The following is a 23143-nucleotide window of genomic DNA, read 5'->3' as shown; positions in this document are numbered from 1 at the left end:
CTTCGAGATTATTTTCTCTACGATGGTTTCGTGACGACTTCTGTGAGCGAGATTTCCTCTTTTCTATCTGATTTGATATGGCTGAGATGAAACGACTAAAGTAAAAATAGACAAATATGATAATGGCAATAGATACTGTAGTGGACACTCCCAGTCCAGTTAATAAGCTCCAATTCCAAGTAATATTTTTATATTGTTGCAAGTAGATGTGTTCGATGTGTTTGCGATTCGTCAATGTTCTATCATCCAGGGAGGCTAAAGGAGTTTCGACAACTTTTCGATGAATTGCGATGTTGAATACTGTCCCATATACAGCTGGACTCTTGACATGGATTTCTTCTGATGTGAAGCTTTTGTTTCTGAATTGTATGGTGCAATTAGAAAAAGTTAATAAGAAGTTTCCATTCAAAAGTCGATCGTTCGGTCCACAATCGGATGTCACCAAATGATCTTTTGCGTTTTCAATAAGAAGTTGATTATCATCTATCATTTTAGCTGTTGTTTCGTTTTCCGGAACTACTAGACAATGGCTCTCTTTCCCCATTACTAATGGAGCGATGCAGTTATCGAAAAAATCCATGATATCAGAATACTTTTGTACGTATTTCTCTGGGTTCTTTGTTGTATATAGTTTCTTTTTCTGTTTCACGAGTTGCCTTGGATAGTCTTTGATTAACGAGTTATTGTGATTCAGTGCTAGTATTTCTATTACTTTTGACTCCTCTTTTTGCAACTCTGGCACTTTAAGTATGTAGAGCAGTTTGTTGTTGTTGACTGCTATTTTAGGTGTGACATAAGAAATGATCTCGTCAGGAATATCGCTTTTAACTCCTTGGTCTTCTAATAGCTGTTGTATAATAGCAATTTCGCGTGGTGATAGAAGTTTGCTGCTTGTAATAGACATTTTGGATAACGATATCGCTTCTTGTATATCTTCTAATATCTTGTTAATTGTATCTATATTGATAATTGCCGTCAGCATGTCTAATTCATTAAGAAGAATGTCGTTTCTATTTTCAATCATCTGCTTCATTTCCTTGGTGAGGTTTTTAATTTTCATTCCAAGATTTTCATTTACTACGAATTGCTGATTATTACTCTCTATCAAATCGTTCATTGTACTGTTGATGATTTGCAGGTCATGTGCATCCGGGCTTCCTCCAATCCATTTCCAAACCGAGCCTATAGCTTCTACGCTTCTTATCAAACGCTTCCTTGGTCTTATGAGATTAAAATTAGAATATAAGTTTCTAACCTTATGCTTCGCAATTATTGATAGAGGACTATTGGTTGGGCGAAAAGCTACTTGAGTCAATAGGTGCATTGTATTTTCAATTTCTGTTATGTTTACCTCATGTATTATATTGATATTACCGATTTGAATTTTGCAATTATGTTTCTCTAGAATTAAAATTGGTTGATCAATCAAACTAGTTATTTTTAATTCTTGGGCTTTAATATGAGCTATTATTAAAATGACCATCAACATAACTATTCTGACGACGTCTTGTCGTGCAGCAGAAAAAATTTAAATTCAAAATGATTCATTTTTCAATTAATGATTTAATTTTCTATTTCCTGTGATTCCTTCGATTTCCTAACCCTTTTTTATCAAGTTTCTTTTCCTAATTTAAATGCTTTAAATTTAAATGAGCGACAATGAGTCGTACCACTGCGATCCTTTTTTTTTTTTCTTCTTTAGTTTTTTTTTTTTTTGCTAAAAAGAGAATGAAAAAAAATAAAAAATTGTGCTCAGCCAGTCGTCTGTTCTTTTTTTTTTTGTTTTTGAGACGTCAAATCCTGTAAATATATAAAAATATTAGTTTCTTGTACAATTATGTTCTTATGCGTTTTATTTTATTTTTATTGCGTTTGACATTTCTTGGTCCAATTTGAATGGTTTTTTCATTATTAACCAAACATTTTGATTTTGAAAAGCGTGGATCTAGCTTTTTTCTAGTGTTTTTCTTTATATAAACATCATGTCCTTCATTTACAGCAGGTGCAATTTCTTTTTTGTCGTTATTTTTCTTCATTCTATTTGCAGCTAGCTGAAGGTTCTTTTTTACATTTTTGAAAATTTTGTCGGCGTTATCGGCTATTTCTGGTGGGTTTATCGTGTACCCTGGATTAAAAATAATTTCATTAGGGGTATAAGTGGTGACTGAATGAACAGTATCGTTGTACATTGAATTCGCTATTTGCACTATTTCAGGAGATGAATTATTGATGAATTTGTGTTTGTTGGTATTATAAATTTCAATGATAGTACTATGAGTTTTTTCTATTTGGCCATTTGACTCTGATGAGGAAGCGAATTCTATTACGGTTCCGAAATTAGCTAAAAAGTCTTGGAACTGAATGCTAGTAAAAGCTGCTTCATGGTCGCAAATGATTTTTCTTGGTGGTCTAAATGTTCTGAAATACTGTGAAAGGGCATTCCGTATATCTGTCATGTTTCTAGATTTAATTTCTATAAGTTGAAGGTGCTTCGAAAATGCACAAATTAAAGAAAGGTAGTAGTGTCTATCCATGCCGAAAATATCCATATGGACTCTGTAAAAAGGACCATTTTCTATTGGCCTTGGTGAAATTTTTATATTATATGGTTTTCGTTCGTATTTGTGTTGAGTACAAATTGTACATGAATTAATTAATTGCCTGATTCGTTTGATCATGTTTGGGAAAAAGTATGATCGTTTAATCTGACTTTCGACTTCGGTTATGCCTCTATGGGCTCTATCATGTTCTTTTCTTATGATAATGTCTTGCATTGTTTCGGAAGTTACGTCTTCAACCATATTTTGTGTAATAATGAAATGGCAGTTTGTGTTGCAGAAGCATTCTCTGTAAACTTCTTGAATTAAATTAAGTAAGCATTCCGGAGCTAACACAGCATTTTGCTTTCCATTCGAATGATCTTTCAAAAATGTTGTAACTTTTCTATTATCAAACGAAGTGGAGCAAATAGTTGTTCGCTTATAGTTTGGAAAAATTTGTTCCGTGATAACGGAGTCGGAGTCCGTTACTTTAAAAATGATTTGATTTCTGTAACTATTAATAGCTCTTTCTGTAAAATGCATATAATAGTCATCGGATGTGTTTGCTGAATGTGCTGTTTCGGAAGAAGATGAACTGATATTATTTTCCACAGATACTTGATCAACAGAAACAACATTTTCTAGTTGATTGTTGTTAACTTCGACTTTTCTACTAAGTGCGTCTGCCACAACATTTGTCTTTCCTGTCTTATAGATTACGTCGTAGTCGTAATTTTCTAAGTCTAATCGCCAACGTATCAATTTAGCGTTCTTATTTGAGTTTTTTATGTAAATAAGGGGTTTATGATCGGTAACCAAAGTGAATTTGTTACCATACAGGTACGGCTTAAACTTGGTTACTGCCCATATGATGGCTAATGCCTCTTTTTCTGTTGTGGAGTAATTTGACTCTGTTTTGTTTAGAGTACGGCTTGCGAAAGCTATGGGTTTTTCTGTTTTATCGATTACTTGTGATAAAACGGCACCGAGGGCATAATTGCTGGCATCAGTTGTTAATATAAAAGGAAGTTCAAAGTCAGGATAAGATAAGATTTGATCTGAAACTATTATATTTTTTAAATGTTTAAAGGCTTCCTGATATTCGTGATCATTAAAGTTTACTTTTTCATCCTTCTGTAACAATTTGGTAAGGGGTTTTGTTAATTTTGAGTAATCTTTAATAAAACGTCTATAATACCCTACGAGTCCTAAGAATTGTTTTATTTCTTTTTGATTAGATGGAAGTTTCCATTCTTGAATTTTTCTTATTTTTTCTGGGTCAGGTTTGATTCCGTCAGGGGCAATAATGTGTCCAAGAAATTCCGTTTCTCTGCGAAGAAATTCACATTTGTCTAATTGTATTTTAAGATTGAAATCACTTAACCTCTTAAGGATTTTTGAAACATTGTTGAGGTGATCTTGAAGATTTTTACCAATTACGATTATATCATCAAGATACACATAGCAGATTGATCCAATATAGTTTGATAAAACATTATTCATCGCACGCTGGAATGTCGCTGGGGCATTTTTCAGGCCAAACGGCATTCTCGTAAATTCAAAATGCCCTAAAGCTGTTGAAAACGCTGTCTTTTTTTTGATCGTCGGGGTCCATTTCGATTTGATGAAAACCTGATTTTAAATCTAAGGTGGTAAAATATGCTGATTTGCCAAGATTATCTAATATTTCTTCTATTTGTGGGATGGGAAATTTATCGTTAATGGTTTTGTCATTGATCTTACGATAGTCAATAACAACGCGCACTTTGCGTTTTCCTGATGCGTCTATCTTTTTTGGAACAACCCAAACTGGCGATGAGTAAGGGCTAATCGAATGTTGTATGATTCCGTTATCGAACAATTCCTTGATTTGCTCTTCCACATCTTTTTTAAAAACGTGTGGATACCTATATGATTTTGTGTAAACAGGGTTTTCGTCTGTTGTTAAGATTTTATGTTTTATTAAAGATGTAGATGTAAGTTTCTCTCCAGCCCTAAGTAAAACTGTTTTATTTGCAAGTATTGTTTTGAATAATTCATCCCTCTCTAGTATTGACAAATGATCTGTGCGGATTATTTCGCTAAGCACTTCATTTGTAACGCTACAATCTGGATGTAATGGGATTGGGGAAATTGTTTCAAAATTATTTACTATTATGTTTAATTTTCCTTTGACATCAGGTATTGTTTTTTCTGTACTTAAAATTTTTGCTGTCGTTTTATTGTTATTAGCTCTATATAAACCTGGCTCAATAACAACTCCTTTACAAAGTTTTTGAAACGTTGGTACGAACCAATCGCCATTAACGGATGTTTCCATTTCTAAGTTGTGCGAATATAATTGTTTATCGGGAAAATATTTTTCATATTTGAGTTTCATGTTTCCGATTTCAAATGTTTCCTCTTTAAAATTTATTATTGCTTGGTTTTTAGCCATTAGTTCTGAACCAATGAGTGCGTCGAAAAAATTATGAAATTTTAACTCATAATAGGTTTGATTTGGAAAATTATCGCCGAGCAAATTAATACGTCCTTTCTCCGTAACGTGCTTACATCCAGCGGTGTTTTTTATTTTGGTTTCCTTTACCTTTCTTGTTTGTGGGAGAATGCCCGGCCGTATTATATTTTTATTTGCTCCAGTATCGATCAAAATGTTTGTGGGATAAGTTTGAGTATTTGATATAATGTAAGGCAAGTAATTTACGTGTTTTTGTTTTCTGGATGAATTAAGCAAAAATTTATGTCTAATTCATCCTCAGACTCAGATTCTTCGTTATCGGAGGGTTTTGTTATTTCAGCATTAAACAGTTGTTTCTTATTTAAAGTAAGTCGACTTTTGGTAGAACCTATTTCCATCGGTTCGGGTGGCAGATTCGTGTCAACTGGTTTACGAGGTTTGTAATCCTGTTGCTGAGGCTGTGTGATTTTTGTATTGTTAAATTTTCTTTCTGTTTGTGTTTTATTATTTCCTTGCCCTGCGGTATGTGAGTTGCCTAAGTATTGTTTTGATTGTGTTAATTGAATATGGGTAAGGTTTCTGTTAGATTCATTTGATGTAAATTTACATATAAATGCATACGCATTTTCGATTGATTTGGGTTCAGCAGCTTGTACATACCCAAAATAGGGTTTCTGCAGCCCACTGACGTATGCAGCTAGACTATATTCGTCTATAAAGTCGTTTATGGCATCCCAATGAAGATTGTACTTAGGATTTTGTTTTGCCAACGATTTTATATTGTGAACCAGTTCCTTAGTTTTCTGATAATGCGTGTTTGCGTTACCATCCATTTTGTTATGCCAGAGTTGGCAGTTATACGTGGAAAGATCTTGTTTATCTCCTAGAGATGTTATCAAAATTTCTTTCACTTCACTGAACGTTTTTGGGTTGCCGTTTGTACAAATTACATCTTTAGCATGCCCCTCTATTTTGTTTATAACAGCTGTCACATAAATTTCAAATATTTGTGGTGACACGAGGTTTTCGAATAAACGAAGAGTTTTTGCTGCTGTTTCTATCCAACTTGCGAGTTGCTTTTTATTGCCATTAAATATGGGCAACATTTTTATGGGATCAGGGATACGGAACGGATCACCTGATATTGTCACTTCACGAGGAATAGGATCACTTCGTTGGTGTGCTATTCCCTGGTTTCCATTTGTACTTTGCCATTGCAACTCCTGCTGCGTTAATCTTGCACTTATGTTTTCGATGGCTTGTATCATACGAGCCATCTGATCATTACCACTCTCTTGAGTAGTTTGAGCTTGAGGTTCCATGTTTAGGTGCTCAAGTGATAACTGCAAATTTGCAATTGGTATGTGCGAATATTCCTCAGATACCGTACTTTCTTCTGATTCGGAACTTGTTTCAGATGTAAAAATCCTTTCCTGAATCAGCTGTTGGGCCTTTTTGAAAGCGTTGTTCTTGATTTTTGGCATAAAGAAAGCCAATCCTAAAGCTCTATCTGGTAGTGGCTCTAGGTACGTGAATGAAAAGAAATTTATAAAACTAGTGTGATGCGTCTATCTGATAGTGCGCACTCACATTAATTTTAAATTCTTTCACCCCCGATTTCTTGTGTTATTATTTAGGTAGTTTTACTGAACACGATTTCACGCACAGAAACTCAACACTAAATACTCACATGGTTTATGTTGAAGTCGTGTTTGGGCGAAGGCCAAGAAAACAATGACGGTGCTCCGTGTGCGTCTTAGCGGGGGGATCCTCAACTCCTCAGCGACGTTGCCGTCCTTGGTGCTTGTGGATGCTCGATGCTCGTAGATCACGATGCACTTTGCGGGATCACTGTTGTACTGTGTTATTAGTTCAGTACTTTCCACTGTTTCTCACTATGACGTCACTTTTCTTTAGTGCCTACCCGGCTGCGCCAATTATGCGGTGTACATTTATTATTTGGCTTTTTATTCAAAAAGATTAAATGTTACTCCAATGAGTTCTAAACTAAAACTAAACTCTCACATTAATTCTACCTCGGTTGGCGGTGTATGTTTGTGGGAGCTGTCTGCGTCCGGCTGGTGTCCGATGTCGCGCGACCGTGCTGTCTGCGTTGTCGGCCCGGCTGGTGTCCGATGATGCGCGCCCGTGGGAACTAGAAGAGATGGAATGTGCCGCGCTGCAATATGGTAAAGCATTGTGTCGTGCCACGTGCTGGTGTCCAATGCCACATAACTATATATATATATATATATATATATATATATATATATATATATATATATATATATATATATATATATATATATATATATATATATATATATATATATATATATATATATATATATATATATATATATATATATATATATGTATATATATATATATATATATATATATATATATGTTGTCTGTCAACAACTTACTTCGAATAAACCATAACATCTTTTTGTGCTTAAAAAAGGGGGGGAATATCAATACAGAGGGTTTAGTGCATTAGCATCGTCCATACTAGAGATGGGTTCGCCAGATCACACCCACAGTTCCGCTCCGATTTTGGCAAGTATATTCCGATTCCGACTCCACAGAATCTGCCGGAATCGCCCGGAATCGTCCGAATCGTCCGGAATCGCCCGGAATCGTCCGGAATCGCCCGGAATCGCCCGAAATCGTCCGGAATCGTCCGGAATCGCCCGGAATCGTCCGGAATCATCCGGAATCGTCCGGAATCGACCGGAATCGCACGGAATCGACCGGAATCGCCCGGAATCGACCGGAGTCGCCCGAAATCGCCCGGAATCAACCGGTGTTGGCACGATATCGACGTCGTGCGAAATCTGTCAGGCGATTGTTGACAAATATCGAGCTATCTTGATAATAGCTCGAATAAGTCACAATAAACCCCTCAGATGGCGCTATAACATACAGACAACCCGGTGCGCAAATTCGAGCAGTTTTCTGCGTAGTTTTTTGCGTCGTTTTGTGTCAAAAAATATGCAAAAAAATACGCTAGATTTCAGCCAAAAATACGATAGCCTGCGTATTTATTGCAGTTTTTGAAGGCGCGGCGAGAGCGAGAGAGCAAATGCGAACAAACGGCTATCTCTTTCTACCAATTCAAATTTGGCGCAATGTAATTGTGTTGGTGGATAACGATCAAAAAAAAGTTACACACTACAGCGCGCTGTATGTATCCAAGTATCTAATAGGCTCAAAAAGGTATTGGTTTATGGTAATGGGAAGGAGGAGGACTTTCTGTATTGCACACATGTACTCATTTCGTTCGTTCCACACACTATTACTCCTGGACTCCTGGTATTGATATTGTCGCTGTATTGCTGGTGCCGTCTCATATCCGTTCGAGACTTGCGCGTGTGCAGTGGCTAGTTTGCGGGCTGCTTTTTCAAGGAATTTCTTTCAGATTAATCAGCGCATACACATATATACATTGGTAAGTGTTTATTTATTTATTATTCTAATTCTTACGTGCCGTGGTTGACTCGATCGCTGGATTGACCTGGCCTCGGTCAACATGTTCCATGCCCGTTCCGATTTGACCGGTTGACCGCGATGGACACGGATGTGTATGATTCTAATTTAAATTTAAACTCCTTCCTCTAGCTAACCATGAATCCGGAAGGGCACTCCAGTGGAACTGTTCGGTACAGTGCGGCTTATTGGCTGCCGCAGGGCTGTACCAGCGCCACCTCCACAGCCACCTCCACAGCCACCTCCACAGCCTCCTTCACAGCCACCACCACCAGCACCACAACCAGCACCACCACCACAGCCACCCCCACCAACACCACCACCACCACTTCTACCACTCGAACCACCGGCACCAAGAGCACCATAAAAAATATTTCCAACACCGTTATTCGTCCAGCAAAAACCGTTGCCATAGGAAAGGAGCAGGAGGGTATGATACTTACATCGGAACAATATAGATTAATGCAGAAGCGGTCAATGACTGTGGAGGAAATGGGTCGGGCAGGTGGCAAGCTGGCCAAGTTCTCCAAAGTACCAGAATATCGGCATTATGCTCTGATTGGCCAGGACTCCCGTCACTCCGCCATACCATCGTCCATTACCGTGCGGAAGGTTATGGGTAAGCGCCCCGCCATCAGCACCGCCAACACCACCGTCCGTACCACCGCCAACACCACCATCCGTACCACCGCGAACACTACTGCCAACACCACCGTCCGTACCACCGCCAACACTACCGCCAACACCACCGTCCGTACCACCGCGAACACCACCGCCAACACCACCGCCAACAACACCATTCCAGCCTCGCTTCCCGAGACCATCGCTACCATCGAGACCAAAATTCCGCGCCGCCCTACCGTCGTCCCTGCCAAAGCCGAAGTTCCTGCAACAGTTCCTGTTGTCGTTGCAACGGATGCTCCTGCCGTTGCTCCTCCTCTGACCGATGTGCTGCAGGTGATAACTGAGCTGTCAGCAACAATTAACCGCCGCTTCGACGAATTCGCCGCGGAATTTGTTGCCCTAAAAAAGGAAGTGATGGTCACTCAGAAGACCGCCATGGCTACCGAGCTGGCACTAAACAAATTACAGAAAATAGTATGTGCCGATCCAGACGGTTACGCGCTTCCGGCGACGGACGGTTTCACGCTGCAGCCCATACGGTCAGAGGAGGAGCTGAAAAGCATGGAGCAGAAGTTGACCGACAAGCAACATGCTAAGAACTGCCTGGCATGGTTGCAGAACGAGGTGATGGCAACGGATCCCACCAAACGGTTGAGGGAGGTGCGGGATCTTGTTTTCGACAGTGGCTTTATTTCGCGTTGCCGGTGGTCTAAGCGAAACGGGAAGGTGTCGATGGCACATTTTCCGAACGTATGCGAGCTGTTCCGCAAAGCCACAGCGACGTGGAAGGCGCCCATCACCACAGCATACGTGATAGATTTTTTTAAACGCGTGTTGCGGTATCCTGCAAAGTCGAAGAATGCAAACAAAGAAGAAATGCTCAATGTAAATAATAATGATAATCTAGGTTAGTTTAGTGTAAGTTTTTTTTTATAGCGTAGGTAGAAAAATTAAATTTAGTTTCGTGTTGTACATAGTTAGTTTAGTTAGTTAGTTTTTTATTTGAATTATTATTATACAAATGAATTAAATAACTAGGAATTTATGAATACAAAAAATGCATTCTGCCACACAGCACTTAAGATAATTTCTCATTATTTACCTTCCTGATCCGAAACAGGTTGACCGTTGACGGTTGACGCACGAAAGATCTTAACCAGGGTTTTGGGAAGAGGCATATTTTTTACATTTATTTCTTAGCAAATGTAAGTGTGCGTCAACGGCACAAACATTAACACCCCTTCCTGTTCCGTTTCCACTGCAGCTACCTTGCACATCAGCGTGCTGCTGGCGTAGTGTTGCAGTTCACCCTTATTCAAATCTACCATGTTGGCAGAGTAAATATTCGCCTCCGTTGAAAGGCAAGGTTCCGTAAAGGCAGGCACCTGTTTGAAAAACGCGTACCCCTGCACCGTAACGCCCGCTGCGCAAAGCGATCGAAAACTTCTCAAACTCAAACTGCAAACATATTTCACAGCACATGGCTGTGAAATATTTCGCATTCAAAATTGTTGCAAATTTATAAATGAAATATTTCGAAATTTTCAACCCTGAAATTTTAAGATTGAAATATTTCTTCGATCGGAATCCAAGCGTTTTCCCTGACATTTCTGCTCGCTTTTTCGATCGCTTTTGGTGGAAAGCGATCGAAAATCCGAGCTACAAAACTACTCGATTTTGTCGTGCGGGAGTTTTTTCGCAGCGCGAAGCCCTGCCGCACGGTCGTTATGGTGTCGACACCAACCGTGCGCACCGATGGTTCGTCCACCGGTTTGTTTTGCTGACGCTTGGCAACAATGACATGTTGCAGTTCTAGCAAACGATGGACCGCTTGTACCAGGCTGTGCCTCCCGGAATGCACCAACTTTTTGAGGTCATGCAAAAATGCCTCAAAAATGAAGGCTGATATGTTTTTAAGCCCATCGAACCTGCAAACATCATTGTAAACGTGCAGCAAGTTATGCACGTTGCTATTCATGAGAACCGGGCTGTACAGATCTCCATAGGCTGCCACAAACCTACGTGGTACGTGGTGGACATGAACGTCACAGCCATCATCAACAACATGAAGTGTTGGTACGCTGCATCGATAAGTCTATCCTTCAGAACAACGAAACCGGCAACCAACAGAAACATCCTGTACTCGGAAGCTTTCCAGAGATGGATGTATCGCAGGTCGCGCAGTTTACGTTGGTAATCTGAAGGCAGCCTTAACAGACGCAAGTGCGCCGACACTTCACGTTGCTGGCGACGTGGCAAGTAACAAGTTACACCAGGGAAGCCATTTATCCACAAATGTAGCAACTTTGCCTCTACGCCCTTGTATATTAAGTGCATGTCTTCGGCTGACACAACATCGTCAACGAAATCGCAATCTAACAGACTGGTAAAGGGCGTAGGGTTGTTGACATGTGTTGGATATTTGTCGTCACAAAAATCCTTGTGGTTCCGAGGTGGGCATTGTTCACCATACCGGAAGTACATCCGGTGTCCTTCCAATTCGCCAACGATTGTGCCCTTCATGCAGGCGCTGGACGCATTATGCAGTTTAACACCTGAAAGAAAAAAAAATACACAAAAAATCAGAAATAACTCGTTTCACCGCATATAAATGTAAAGGTTAAGTGGACAAACGCATAACGTATTTTAGCCGCTCCAGTCGCTAACCCTATGCAAGAGATTTCTTGTTACAACGGTTTAGTCGTAATGAAAGCGTTGACTATATGTAGTGCATTTTATCAACATACCTTTAATAAATGCTCGTGCCGGAGCCTCTGCAATTGTTGCACGCGCTTCCACCCAGTAAGAGCGGGATTTAATTGTCAGACCTGCCACATACAGTCTGTTCATTTCGTCCACAAACGGCTGCAAAAACTCCTTGACGAATAACGGTTTTGATTCGCCACAGAATATAGCAACCGTCATTACAGGAGTATGTGGAACGTTATGAGCCTGCATGAGAATTGGCCAAAATTGGGTCCGACTGCTCTTATGCAGGGGTAGTCCATCCACAAAAATGTTCAACTCGAACCCCTCCTGGGTTGGCTGACAATCGCTGGAATAGAAAAAAAATATGAGCACATGACCAGGAGCACTGTCAGTTAAATGAGATTTAAAACATGCTTACCGAAAATATGAAAGCAGGCATTTTTCCACACCCTGGTACCACAGCTGCCCACCTGCGATTGGTGTAAGGGCTGTCTCCGGTGCTCCGGACACAGGCGTGTTCATCAACGTCCGTGCATCTCGTGGCAATTTGGTCTGGGGGAAGTGATGTCGCAAATGGCCCAGCAAAAGGTTCAAACTCCGATGAGTTTGTCCAGTTTGCAGGGCCCACATCCTCAAGCCATCCTCGCACGAAAGATCTCCGTACGGATGGTCTGGCATTTCCACCTCGACCTGGATATCCTCCACGTCTGTATCCTCGCTGCTGCTTGCGTCGGTCGTACCTTCCTCCTCGCTTTCGCTAAGCGGAGCAGCATCGTCTGCAACATAACACATGATACACATGAGAGCACAACATAAGCAGCATACAGCATAACGATCATTACTTACCGATCACTTCCATGGGCATCGGAACATCTTCAAACTGCACTGGCACAGCATCACGCGCTCGGTCATCTAAAATATAGTCACGAAAACCATTGTTAAACACTGATCGCTATATTCACCGTTCAGCATATAATCACCGTTCACCGATCACTTACCCGCAGTCGGAGGTTCTGGCTGCTGGGCAAGAAGGAGTTCCCTTTCCACTTCCTCCAGACGCTGCTTGTAGTGCCGGGAAATTGCATGGGACATCAAGCCACTTTTCTTGTCCTGATTTGAGGCCATTTTCACGCTTTCTATCGGGAAACTTTTCACGGGAGGGATGAGCACTGGTTGAATTTGTGTTGACGTTTGTTTAAATTTTCTATCGGTACCGGTACCGGTCTTAAAATTGGGCTGCACGCGAGAAAGAGATAGCACTACTCAAAGAATGACAACGCAAGACGACTGACAGCGATTGGCCGTCTGACGCACCAACACATCCAAACCTTCGACAGCGTGCTCAGGCGAGGGGTATGAAGTGGTGCCAGGGACGGGTAGCTCAAAACGCTGCTTGACAAATTTGCCGTAGGAGGGAAAAAGAAAGCATGAGAAAATGCGCGAAAGGGAATGATTTCTTCCGTCGCTTTACACAGGGGGAAGGACGAAAATACGAGACAGCTAGATCTCCAACACTAGGCCCAATTAGGAGAAAGTTCATTTACGGTCAACTTTAGGGCAAACAAGGTCAAGGAGATCAGCTGATCGAGTAAAATGCCGCCATCGCAAGCGAAAGAAGAAAGACTATTTTTTGAACTGTGCGGCGAAAACGCTATACGCGTGAGCCTGTTGCAAGAAAGTCTGTAAAGCTACCAAAATAAACGGATTGTTACCAGGCGTAACAACAACCGGAATCGACCGGAATCGACCGGAATAGCCCGGAATCGTCCGGAATCGTCCGGAATCGTCGGAATAGTCGGAATTCCATTTCATTTCATGTCATTTATTCAGTGTATAACCTAATACAAATAGATACAAACAGTAACACAAGAAGCTAGATTGCATGTCGAACGATATTGAGGAACTCAGTGCGCGACATTCCTGGCTCAAATGTACGACAGCCAGCATTGACAGATGCGCGGCGGCCGGAACGTGAACAGTCGCAATCGACCGGAATCGACTGAGATCGCCCGGAATCGACCGGAATCATCTGGAATCGTTGGAATCGTTCGGAATCGACCGGAATCAACCGGAATCGCGAGAAATCGCAGTCAACCAATAGAAGTAAATATTAGAAGCCACATTTAATACATATTTTACTTTTTCCGTCATTGCTTTGCATGCACCTCCGGCAAGTATGGCTTCCTAAAAATGTTTGGAGTGTTCATGAAACCTCTTAGTATACTGGCAACAAAAGAGCTTACCCGGAACCCGGAACAAAAGAGCTTAGGAATCGAACCTATAAAGGCCATGTTATTAAAGTCGTACGACTTGATAACTGTGTTCATAATTAGAGACGTGCGTAGCTTTAGAAATCAAAATAGTACAAATGTAAGAATGTTATTAGTTGTTGATTAACACTAGGTTTACGGAACCAGTCAATTTGACGGAATTTTAACTTTGCAGTGAAATACGAACAATACCTTTTGTTTAATTACGTTTTTTTTCTTTTCGTAAACTCATCATAACATACTATAAGTTTCTAACTTAAAACTATATTTACATTATATATTAGACGTTTCAAGTCATTCATACGTTCACTGCTAATTCATGATGCTATAATCACCTATAAATTAATTTACAAAATTTGGTTCAAAAGTTATTCATATTTTCATATCTATTATAAAATTCCATACTTCCAGCAATACGGTCTTTTCGGACCGTTCCTCCTGAAAAAAATAAAAATCTATAGTAACTTAAACACTCATTTAGATTATTGGAGCCTCTATTTTTTGGAAATCGAATACTGATTCATTACAGTTGTAGGTTTTTGAAATTATGTTGGACAAAAATCATTTCTTTTATTTTTTTGACGTCAACCTATTTCTTTTCTCCGTTAAGATGTAACCTGCTTTTGAAAATATGCGTTCACAAGGAACAGAAGACGCAGGAATACTGAGATATTTTTTAGCAAGCGTTGATAATATAGGATATACTACTTCTCTTTCCTTCAACCAGATAAATGGATCGCATTTTACCTGTAGATTTTGTTCAGACAAATAGCGATCCAGTTCAATCGCGGCAAGAATTCTAGAAGAACTGGTTGAATGTTCTGTATTGCGAACTTTTTTTAATGGTTGTCAAATATCCTCATCACTATCGCTACCGTTATCGCTTTCCTCGAGTGTATCAATGCTATTAGTGTTATAATGTGGAAGCATCTTTTGAATTATTTTTTCGTACTTTTTTAATCTTTATCTTGGGTCTAGGAAAATCCCGTATGACACAATTTCTAAATTATTTGTTGCCTCAAACCTGCCTTCAAGTCCAACTATTAGTACGTCTACTAGTTCAGCTACCTTTTCATGAAAGATTTCTTTCTCTCTTTTTTCCTTCATTTTTTGCAATAAGGACCTAGTTAAAAACCCCATTATTGAAATGGTCACTGTTTTTTCTGCCATAATTTCGACGGTAACTGTGTTAAAAAGCTTCAAGATTTTGGTAGCCTGTTCTATGATGCACCAATCGTCTTTATCTAGCTTGGATTTGATTTTCAGTGTGGCAATACACGATGCTAGTGGGATCCTATTTTGTTTAATACGATCTAACATGTCGTACGTGGAATTCCATCGAGTGGGACAATCTTGTTTTAGTTTTAGTTCAGGGTGATTTAAATTCGTTTTCATTTCATAAAGCTTATTCGCAGCTTTTGAGCTTTTTTTGAAGTGCATGACTACATTTTTAACTTTCTCTAATGTACAAGAAATCTTAGGAAGTGCATCTTTAACTACTAAATTTAAGGTATGGGCACCACACGGGAGATGAGAAATATTTGAAAGTGTTGCAGCTGATAGCATATTGCTAGCGTTATCTGTAACCAAAGTGACTAATTTGCTGGTAATATTAAAGGAGTCAGTTATATTCGTGATCAAATCAGCTACATTCTTCCCGGTGTGACTTTTGCAAAACTCAGAGCAATCTAATAACTGTGAACACAGTTCGTATTTACTGTTGTGCTGTATATATAATGTGCTGTAACTGCACAAAAACTATCATTATTGATACTTGTCCAACAATCAGCAGTTAAAGAAATTGTTGATGCTGTGAGTAAGTTGGTTTGCACGACTTTGAGCGTATAGCGTTATAAAGCGCTGGTAACGCACCGTTTGAAATACTTTTTCTTGTAGGTATAACGTATTTAGGGTTTAAAGCCTTAACAAAACGCGCAAAATATTCGTTTTCTACTACAGAAAACGGTTGATACTCTTTACATATCATTAAAAGCAATAGACTATCAATTTTTTTCTTCGATTCTGCGCTCATAGCCTTATTGGATGGGAAATAATTGGCCAGCGGGCTGCTCACGTTTCTTTCTGCTGAGGTACATTCCAACGGTGAATCTAATTCAGAATCAGTTGTCGATGGTGGGTTATTTCTATGCAACGGAACAGTAGGATGTTTACGACTGAGATGCCGTTTCAAGTTAGATGTTGAGCCCTTAGTGTACGACACTACCTGTTGGCAGTAACGACATTTACCTCCACCTTCAGATTTCACGTAATGCAGCCATACATCGCTGGTTGGGAGTGCCATAGTGCGAAACTGGAAAACCGCATGCAAGCAATCGGCTTAATTCGGTAATCGTACCGAACCGGATAGTTGCACTACCGTGCATCGGAAATATAATAAAAATGCTCTCCTTTTCATTTTGACCGCTAAGCAAACCAGACGTGAGTAAAATCATTCCGCACATCCGAAGTAGCTAATAATTGACACGCATAACCCTATATATCGTTCCTACAAACTTCACAGCACTTGTACTTGTACAGCTGAAACGCGATCACTTTCAGCAATTCAAATGGTGAGAACGTTACCGCAAAAGTTCTTACACACGCTCCAGGCTTTTGTACTTGTGGCTTCACATTGGTTGTTTACTGATCGACGGTGCACCAAAAGATGTTTCTAACACAGTTTACAACACTGACTTATTTGTGAGAAGAAAAAAAACTTACTGACAATGGATAACTAAGCGGTATTAACTGACCCTGTTCACGCTGTTGTGTGCTGGTGCGATCTCTTGTACTGTTTTGGTCCTTCTGACCTATTCAGCGATCTTCTGGCCCATTAAATATCAAAAATTCTTAACGGTCAAATCGATCGCACACTACGAAAGAAGTTGGCACAGGACAGCAAAAGCTAGTCACACCCTGTGCGGGTGTAACAGTGATCGGCTTTATCAATATAATTGAACACACACTGTCGCTTCATTGGCGAAGTGTGCAAAACTTAACGGTCAAATCGATCGTACACTACGAAAGAAGCTGGCACAGGACAGCAAAAGCTAGTCACACCCTGTGCGGGTGATCGGCTTTATCAATGGAATTGAACACACACTGTCGCTTCATTGGCGAAGTGTGCAAAACTTAACGGCCAAATCGATCGCACACTACGAAAGAAGTTGGCACAGGACAGCAAAAGCTAGCCACACCATGCGCGGGTGCAACAGTGATCGGCTTTATCACGAAACCATAAACGAACGAAATCTGGTGAACGTAGGATCGGCGATCCCTTACGAGCTACTCGAGGAATACACGGCGGCAGTCTATAAATACCTTGAGGGGACAATCGACCCGCAGGTTTCGACATTCTGGTAGCTTCTGATACTAAACTAAAAGCATAAGAAATGTGCTTGCCGAAACAACCAGAAAAGAATGTAGAAGTTCTCACGGAAGAAGAACTTTTAATTGAAATAAGGCATCTAAACATATGTTTAGATAGCTGGCAAGGCTAAACTAATAATACAAATAGATAAAAACAAACTCGATGTTTTAGAAAAATAAAACAAATGTTTTTCTCTATATCTTAAATGAAAGAAATTATTTTTTCTACTTCGAAAGTTTTCCTTCGGAATCGATTCTTGAATGAAACCTCAACAGATAAAAAGAGCGTGCTTGGTGTCAGCCAATTTTTCTTGCTAATTTCTCCGGCTACGAACCGTTGTGATAAGATCGGTTTCTGAGCCTTTTAATGTCTCATGTGCATGTAGTTTGCGTGAGGCATCTCTTGTAACGGATTTTCGCTTTACCCAACTCGTGCGTAATGTTCAATGCATTTGATCCAACGCTTTGGGTCAACGATGATGAAATGACATTGTTTTGAGCTGTGGGCATGTATCGCAGCGTTCTGCGCTTCCAACTAAGGTAAAAATATTGCACATGTTAAAAAGGCAAATGTTTTCTGCTTCTGATAAATAAAATAAATATGCTTCTGATAGGTCTGGTAGTAATAGTAAATCTGATTGTAAACATAACCTCCGGAGGGAAAATGGGGGTATATAGGGTTGACAACACCAATTGGAAGGGGCCCCTCAATCGACGGGATCATCAACGGGGCCCCCAAATGGCCGAGGCAATGGAGATTGTTCTTCGTATTATGGCTGTGTATGGCTGTATGTAGATGCAGCTGTAACGGTTTTTGGTCTTGTTGTATTCGCAAAAAATTAAATAGTCGATAAAAACCATATTGAGTATTTTTATACCCTTCCCCTCTTCCTTCTTACCAGAAACCTTTCCCATTTCCGCTTCTCTTCGGTCCAGAGCCAAGAATGAAAATTTTATTTTTTGCATTAAAAGACACACACAATCCACTATCCTAGGCCAGGAATGTGAATACCATATTTAGTGCGAAACAGCTGTCTGCTTTCGGCACACAATCGCAAAGCGGTAGCAGGGGCCCCGTAAACAAGAACAGGACGGTTCATCCCAGCCAAGAGCGCACACAATGACATCGATTTAACCATTTCTCGAATGAAACCTCAACCCACTGAAGCACTGTTGACCAAACGATCTTCCTAGGCTTTTTTAAAGCGACGCGAGCTTGGTGTCAATTTTTCCTGCTAATTTCTCCGGCTACAAGCCGGTGTATTGAAATTTTGTTTAGGGGACTTTAAATTTTTGTTTGGGTGTGTTGTCTGCTTGCTGCCCATCATGGGTTCAAGTCTCGAATAGACCGTGCCTCCATACACAGGACTGACTATCCTGCTATGGTAACAATAATCACTGAAAGCCAAGCTCAATTCACTAGTGGGTACAGGCAGGCCTTGACCGATAGCGGTTGTTGTGCCAAACAAGAAGAAGAAGAATAGTGTTGTATGTTTGTGTTGTGTAACGGGTTTTCGGTGGTAATTAAGCGCAGCGTTCTGTGCATTCCATTTTAGCAGCAAGTTGCTCTGCGTGGTTTTGGGTTTGGGTGTCTCGTGCACAGGACATCCATACGAGCAAAAATTGACGGTTTCTCGCTCTGTCCAATACTTTGCGCCAACGATGATGAGGTATTGATTTGAGCTATGCGCGCGTGTCGCAGCGTTCTTCGCTAGCGACTTTGATGCCAGTATTGGGGCCCTTTCTGTTTGAAGTTCGTAGGCTGAAATTTCAGCCTGTCAGCTGTTTGCATTGTATAGCAGTTTTCGAGCAGCTATCTAAGTGAATATAATATACAGGTGGGCTTATCCCAAGGTGTATGAATTTAGAAGGCAGATTTTTATCGCTTCTGCTTCTGAATGAAAATTTTAAGAGTGTTTTGAGTATTCGTAAAGCCTCCAGAAAGCTCGTTGGAGCAAATGTATTCACTCGTTCTATCAAAAAGTGATGTTCAAAATTGGTTATAAAAAAATGCTATGCGACCACCTGGACTACATACACTTTGATTCTAGATTCCACCACCTGGTCTCTTTAATGCACCTTGGTATAAATGTAAACAACACCGTGTTTTCGAGCAGGTACTCGAATCTAATTCTAGCTTTGTGGCTAGAATAATCTAGACTGAAAATTGCAGGCTAGTTTTTTGTGTGGTTTTGTATGGAGTGTTTACATGATTTCAGCCTCCAACTGTCAAACTCCATACCAAAACCTAACTAGAATCATGAAGGCCCCCATTAGCAGATTTCTTAGAACATTAAATGAGCTGCTTTGAGTAGTATGGGGCCCCGGTTTTCTGCAGTACGGGGCCCTCGACAAAATACAGTGAGTAAAGCGATGGGAAAAATGAATAGATAAAAAAAGTTTTTTTTTAAACTAGATTAAAAATCTCCCATCCGGAGGGGGGAGGGAGAATAGATACGAAGTCGAACATCCACAATGACGGGGCCCCCTAGATCGTCGGGGCCACTGGCGGCCGCCCAGTCCGTCCACCGTTTAATGCGCCACTGGGCTGTTCGACTACAGCCAGGGCGATGTTTAATTTCACCCTACTGGACACTATGCTGCAGCCAGGGTGATCCAGAGGGGACGAGGTAGCGTGCCGTCCCGGATGCAGTCGAACAGGCGTCGCCAATTGCGCCTCGGCTACAGCCACAGCTTAAATAGAGGGCGATGAGCCATGCCGCCCTGGCTGCAGCCCCGTTGCAACGGGACACACATTTTTTTCCAGCCAAAGCATCGTAGGAGGGCGAGGAACCATGCCGCCCGAGTTTTTCATCTCTGCCGCCCGTCATTGTAGAAATACATCGCTGCTGCCCTGGGGCAAGCATCATCGCGGCATCATCATCATCGGCAAGCATCATCGCGGGATCATCATCGTCATCATCATTGCAATCATCATCGTCGTCACCTCATCGCCGCCGTCCCAGGGAGCGGCACAGCAGCAGCATCACCGCTGCGTTATCGCCATCGCGGTGAGGGCCGAGTGTAGCAGCAACCGCTGCTCAGCGCGACAACATGGGAGTCGAAACATCTTAGCAGCATCGGCCGGAAGGGTGTCACCACGCCGGTATTCCCTTAGTGGAATACCCCCGCGTCGGTTCGTCCCCTTCGGTATTAAAAGGGGGAGATGTTGTTGGCAGCCGTGCCGACCCCTGGACTTGCCTTGGCAGTTGCGCTGCAACCGGTCAACGTCCAGGAGGACGACAGTGTTTGTGTGTTTGAAAACGTTTTAAGTGTTTGAATAAAAGCAAAAGTACCAAACACAACGGTTAATTAATTCTAATATTCTATTTCTTTCAATTTAGTCATGTAAAAATGAATAATGTATTTTTTAAATTTTGGTTTCAACGTAAACTTTCGAAGTAGAAAAAATAATTTCTTTCATTTAAGATATAGAGAAAAACATTTGTTTTATTTTTCTAAAACATCGAGTTTGTTTTTATCTATTTGTATTATTAGTTTAGCCTTGCCAGCTATCTAAACATATGTTTAGATGCCTTATTTCAATTAAAAGTTCTTCTTCCGTGAGAACTTCTACATTCTTTTCTGGTTGTTTCGGCAAGCACATTTCTTATGCTTTTAGTTTAGTATCAGAAGCTACCAGAATGTCGAAACCTGCGGGTCGATTGTCCCCTCAAGGTATTTATAGACTGCCGCCGTGTATTCCTCGAGTAGCTCGTAAGGGATCGCCGATCCTACGTTCACCAGATTTCGTTCGTTTATGGTTTCGTGATAAAGCCGATCACTGTTGCACCCGCGCATGGTGTGGCTAGCTTTTGCTGTCCTGTGCCAACTTCTTTCGTAGTGTGCGATCGATTTGGCCGTTAAGTTTTGCACACTTCGCCAATGAAGCGACAGTGTGTGTTCAATTCCATTGATAAAGCCGATCACCCGCACAGGGTGTGACTAGCTTTTGCTGTCCTGTGCCAGCTTCTTTCGTAGTGTACGATCGATTTGACCGTTAAGTTTTGCACACTTCGCCAATGAAGCGACAGTGTGTGTTCAATTATATTGATAAAGCCGATCACTGTTACACCCGCACAGGGTGTGACTAGCTTTTGCTGTCCTGTGCCAACTTCTTTCGTAGTGTGCGATCGATTTGACCGTTAAGAATTTTTGATATTTAATGGGCCAGAAGATCGCTGAATAGGTCAGAAGGACCAAAACAGTACAAGAGATCGCACCAGCACACAACAGCGTGAACAGGGTCAGTTAATACCGCTTAGTTATCCATTGTCAGTAAGTTTTTTTTCTTCTCACAAATAAGTCAGTGTTGTAAACTGTGTTAGAAACATCTTTTGGTGCACCGTCGATCAGTAAACAACCAATGTGAAGCCACAAGTACAAAAGCCTGGAGCGTGTGTAAGAACTTTTGCGGTAACGTTCTCACCATTTGAATTGCTGAAAGTGATCGCGTTTCAGCTGTACAAGTACAAGTGCTGTGAAGTTTGTAGGAACGATATATAGGGTTATGCGTGTCAATTATTAGCTACTTCGGATGTGCGGAATGATTTTACTCACGTCTGGTTTGCTTAGCGGTCAAAATGAAAAGGAGAGCATTTTTATTATATTTCCGATGCACGGTAGTGCAACTATCCGGTTCGGTACGATTACCGAATTAAGCCGATTGCTTGCATGCGGTTTTCCAGTTTCGCACTATGGCACTCCCAACCAGCGATGTATGGCTGCATTACGTGAAATCTGAAGGTGGAGGTAAATGTCGTTACTGCCAACAGGTAGTGTCGTACACTAAGGGCTCAACATCTAACTTGAAACGGCATCTCAGTCGTAAACATCCTACTGTTCCGTTGCATAGAAATAACCCACCATCGACAACTGATTCTGAATTAGATTCACCGTTGGAATGTACCTCAGCAGAAAGAAACGTGAGCAGCCCGCTGGCCAATTATTTCCCATCCAATAAGGCTATGAGCGCAGAATCGAAGAAAAAAATTGATAGTCTATTGCTTTTAATGATATGTAAAGAGTATCAACCGTTTTCTGTAGTAGAAAACGAATATTTTGCGCGTTTTGTTAAGGCTTTAAACCCTAAATACGTTATACCTACAAGAAAAAGTATTTCAAACGGTGCGTTACCAGCGCTTTATAACGCTATACGCTCAAAGTCGTGCAAACCAACTTACTCACAGCATCAACAATTTCTTTAACTGCTGATTGTTGGACAAGTATCAATAATGATAGTTTTTGTGCAGTTACAGCACATTATATTAACAGTAAATACGAACTGTGTTCACAGTTATTAGATTGCTCTGAGTTTTGCAAAAGTCACACCGGGAAGAATGTAGCTGATTTGATCACGAATATAACTGACTCCTTTAATATTACCAGCAAATTAGTCACTTTGGTTACAGATAACGCTAGCAATATGCTATCAGCTGCAACACTTTCAAATATTTCTCATCTCCCGTGTGGTGCCCATACCTTAAATTTAGTAGTTAAAGATGCACTTCCTAAGATTTCTTGTACATTAGAGAAAGTTAAAAATGTAGTCATGCACTTCAAAAAAAGCTCAAAAGCTGCGAATAAGCTTTATGAAATGAAAACGAATTTAAATCACCCTGAACTAAAACTAAAACAAGATTGTCCCACTCGATGGAATTCCACGTACGACATGTTAGATC

General features: G+C 40.7%; 1 protein-coding gene across 1 annotated transcript; it reads right to left on the bottom strand.

Annotated features, from left to right (window-relative positions):
- Positions 1-11027: 11027 nt before the first annotated feature.
- On the bottom strand, positions 11028-12969 carry LOC125908361 (uncharacterized). The gene is made up of 6 exons (XM_049611076.1): positions 12822-12969; positions 12670-12735; positions 12242-12599; positions 11862-12169; positions 11137-11669; positions 11028-11042 (listed from the first exon to the last, which is right to left on the bottom strand). Exons 1-6 carry the CDS (start codon positions 12946-12948, stop codon positions 11028-11030), a joined length of 1407 nt encoding a protein of 468 aa, XP_049467033.1. The 5' UTR covers positions 12949-12969.
- Positions 12970-23143: the final 10174 nt, after the last annotated feature.

Source organism: Anopheles coluzzii, chromosome 2 (genome assembly GCF_943734685.1).
Source record: "Anopheles coluzzii chromosome 2, AcolN3, whole genome shotgun sequence".
NCBI classification, from domain to species: domain Eukaryota; kingdom Metazoa; phylum Arthropoda; class Insecta; order Diptera; family Culicidae; genus Anopheles; species Anopheles coluzzii.
The sequence above is the reverse complement of the archived record's forward strand: the minus strand, read 5'-3'. Positions and strand labels throughout refer to the sequence as shown.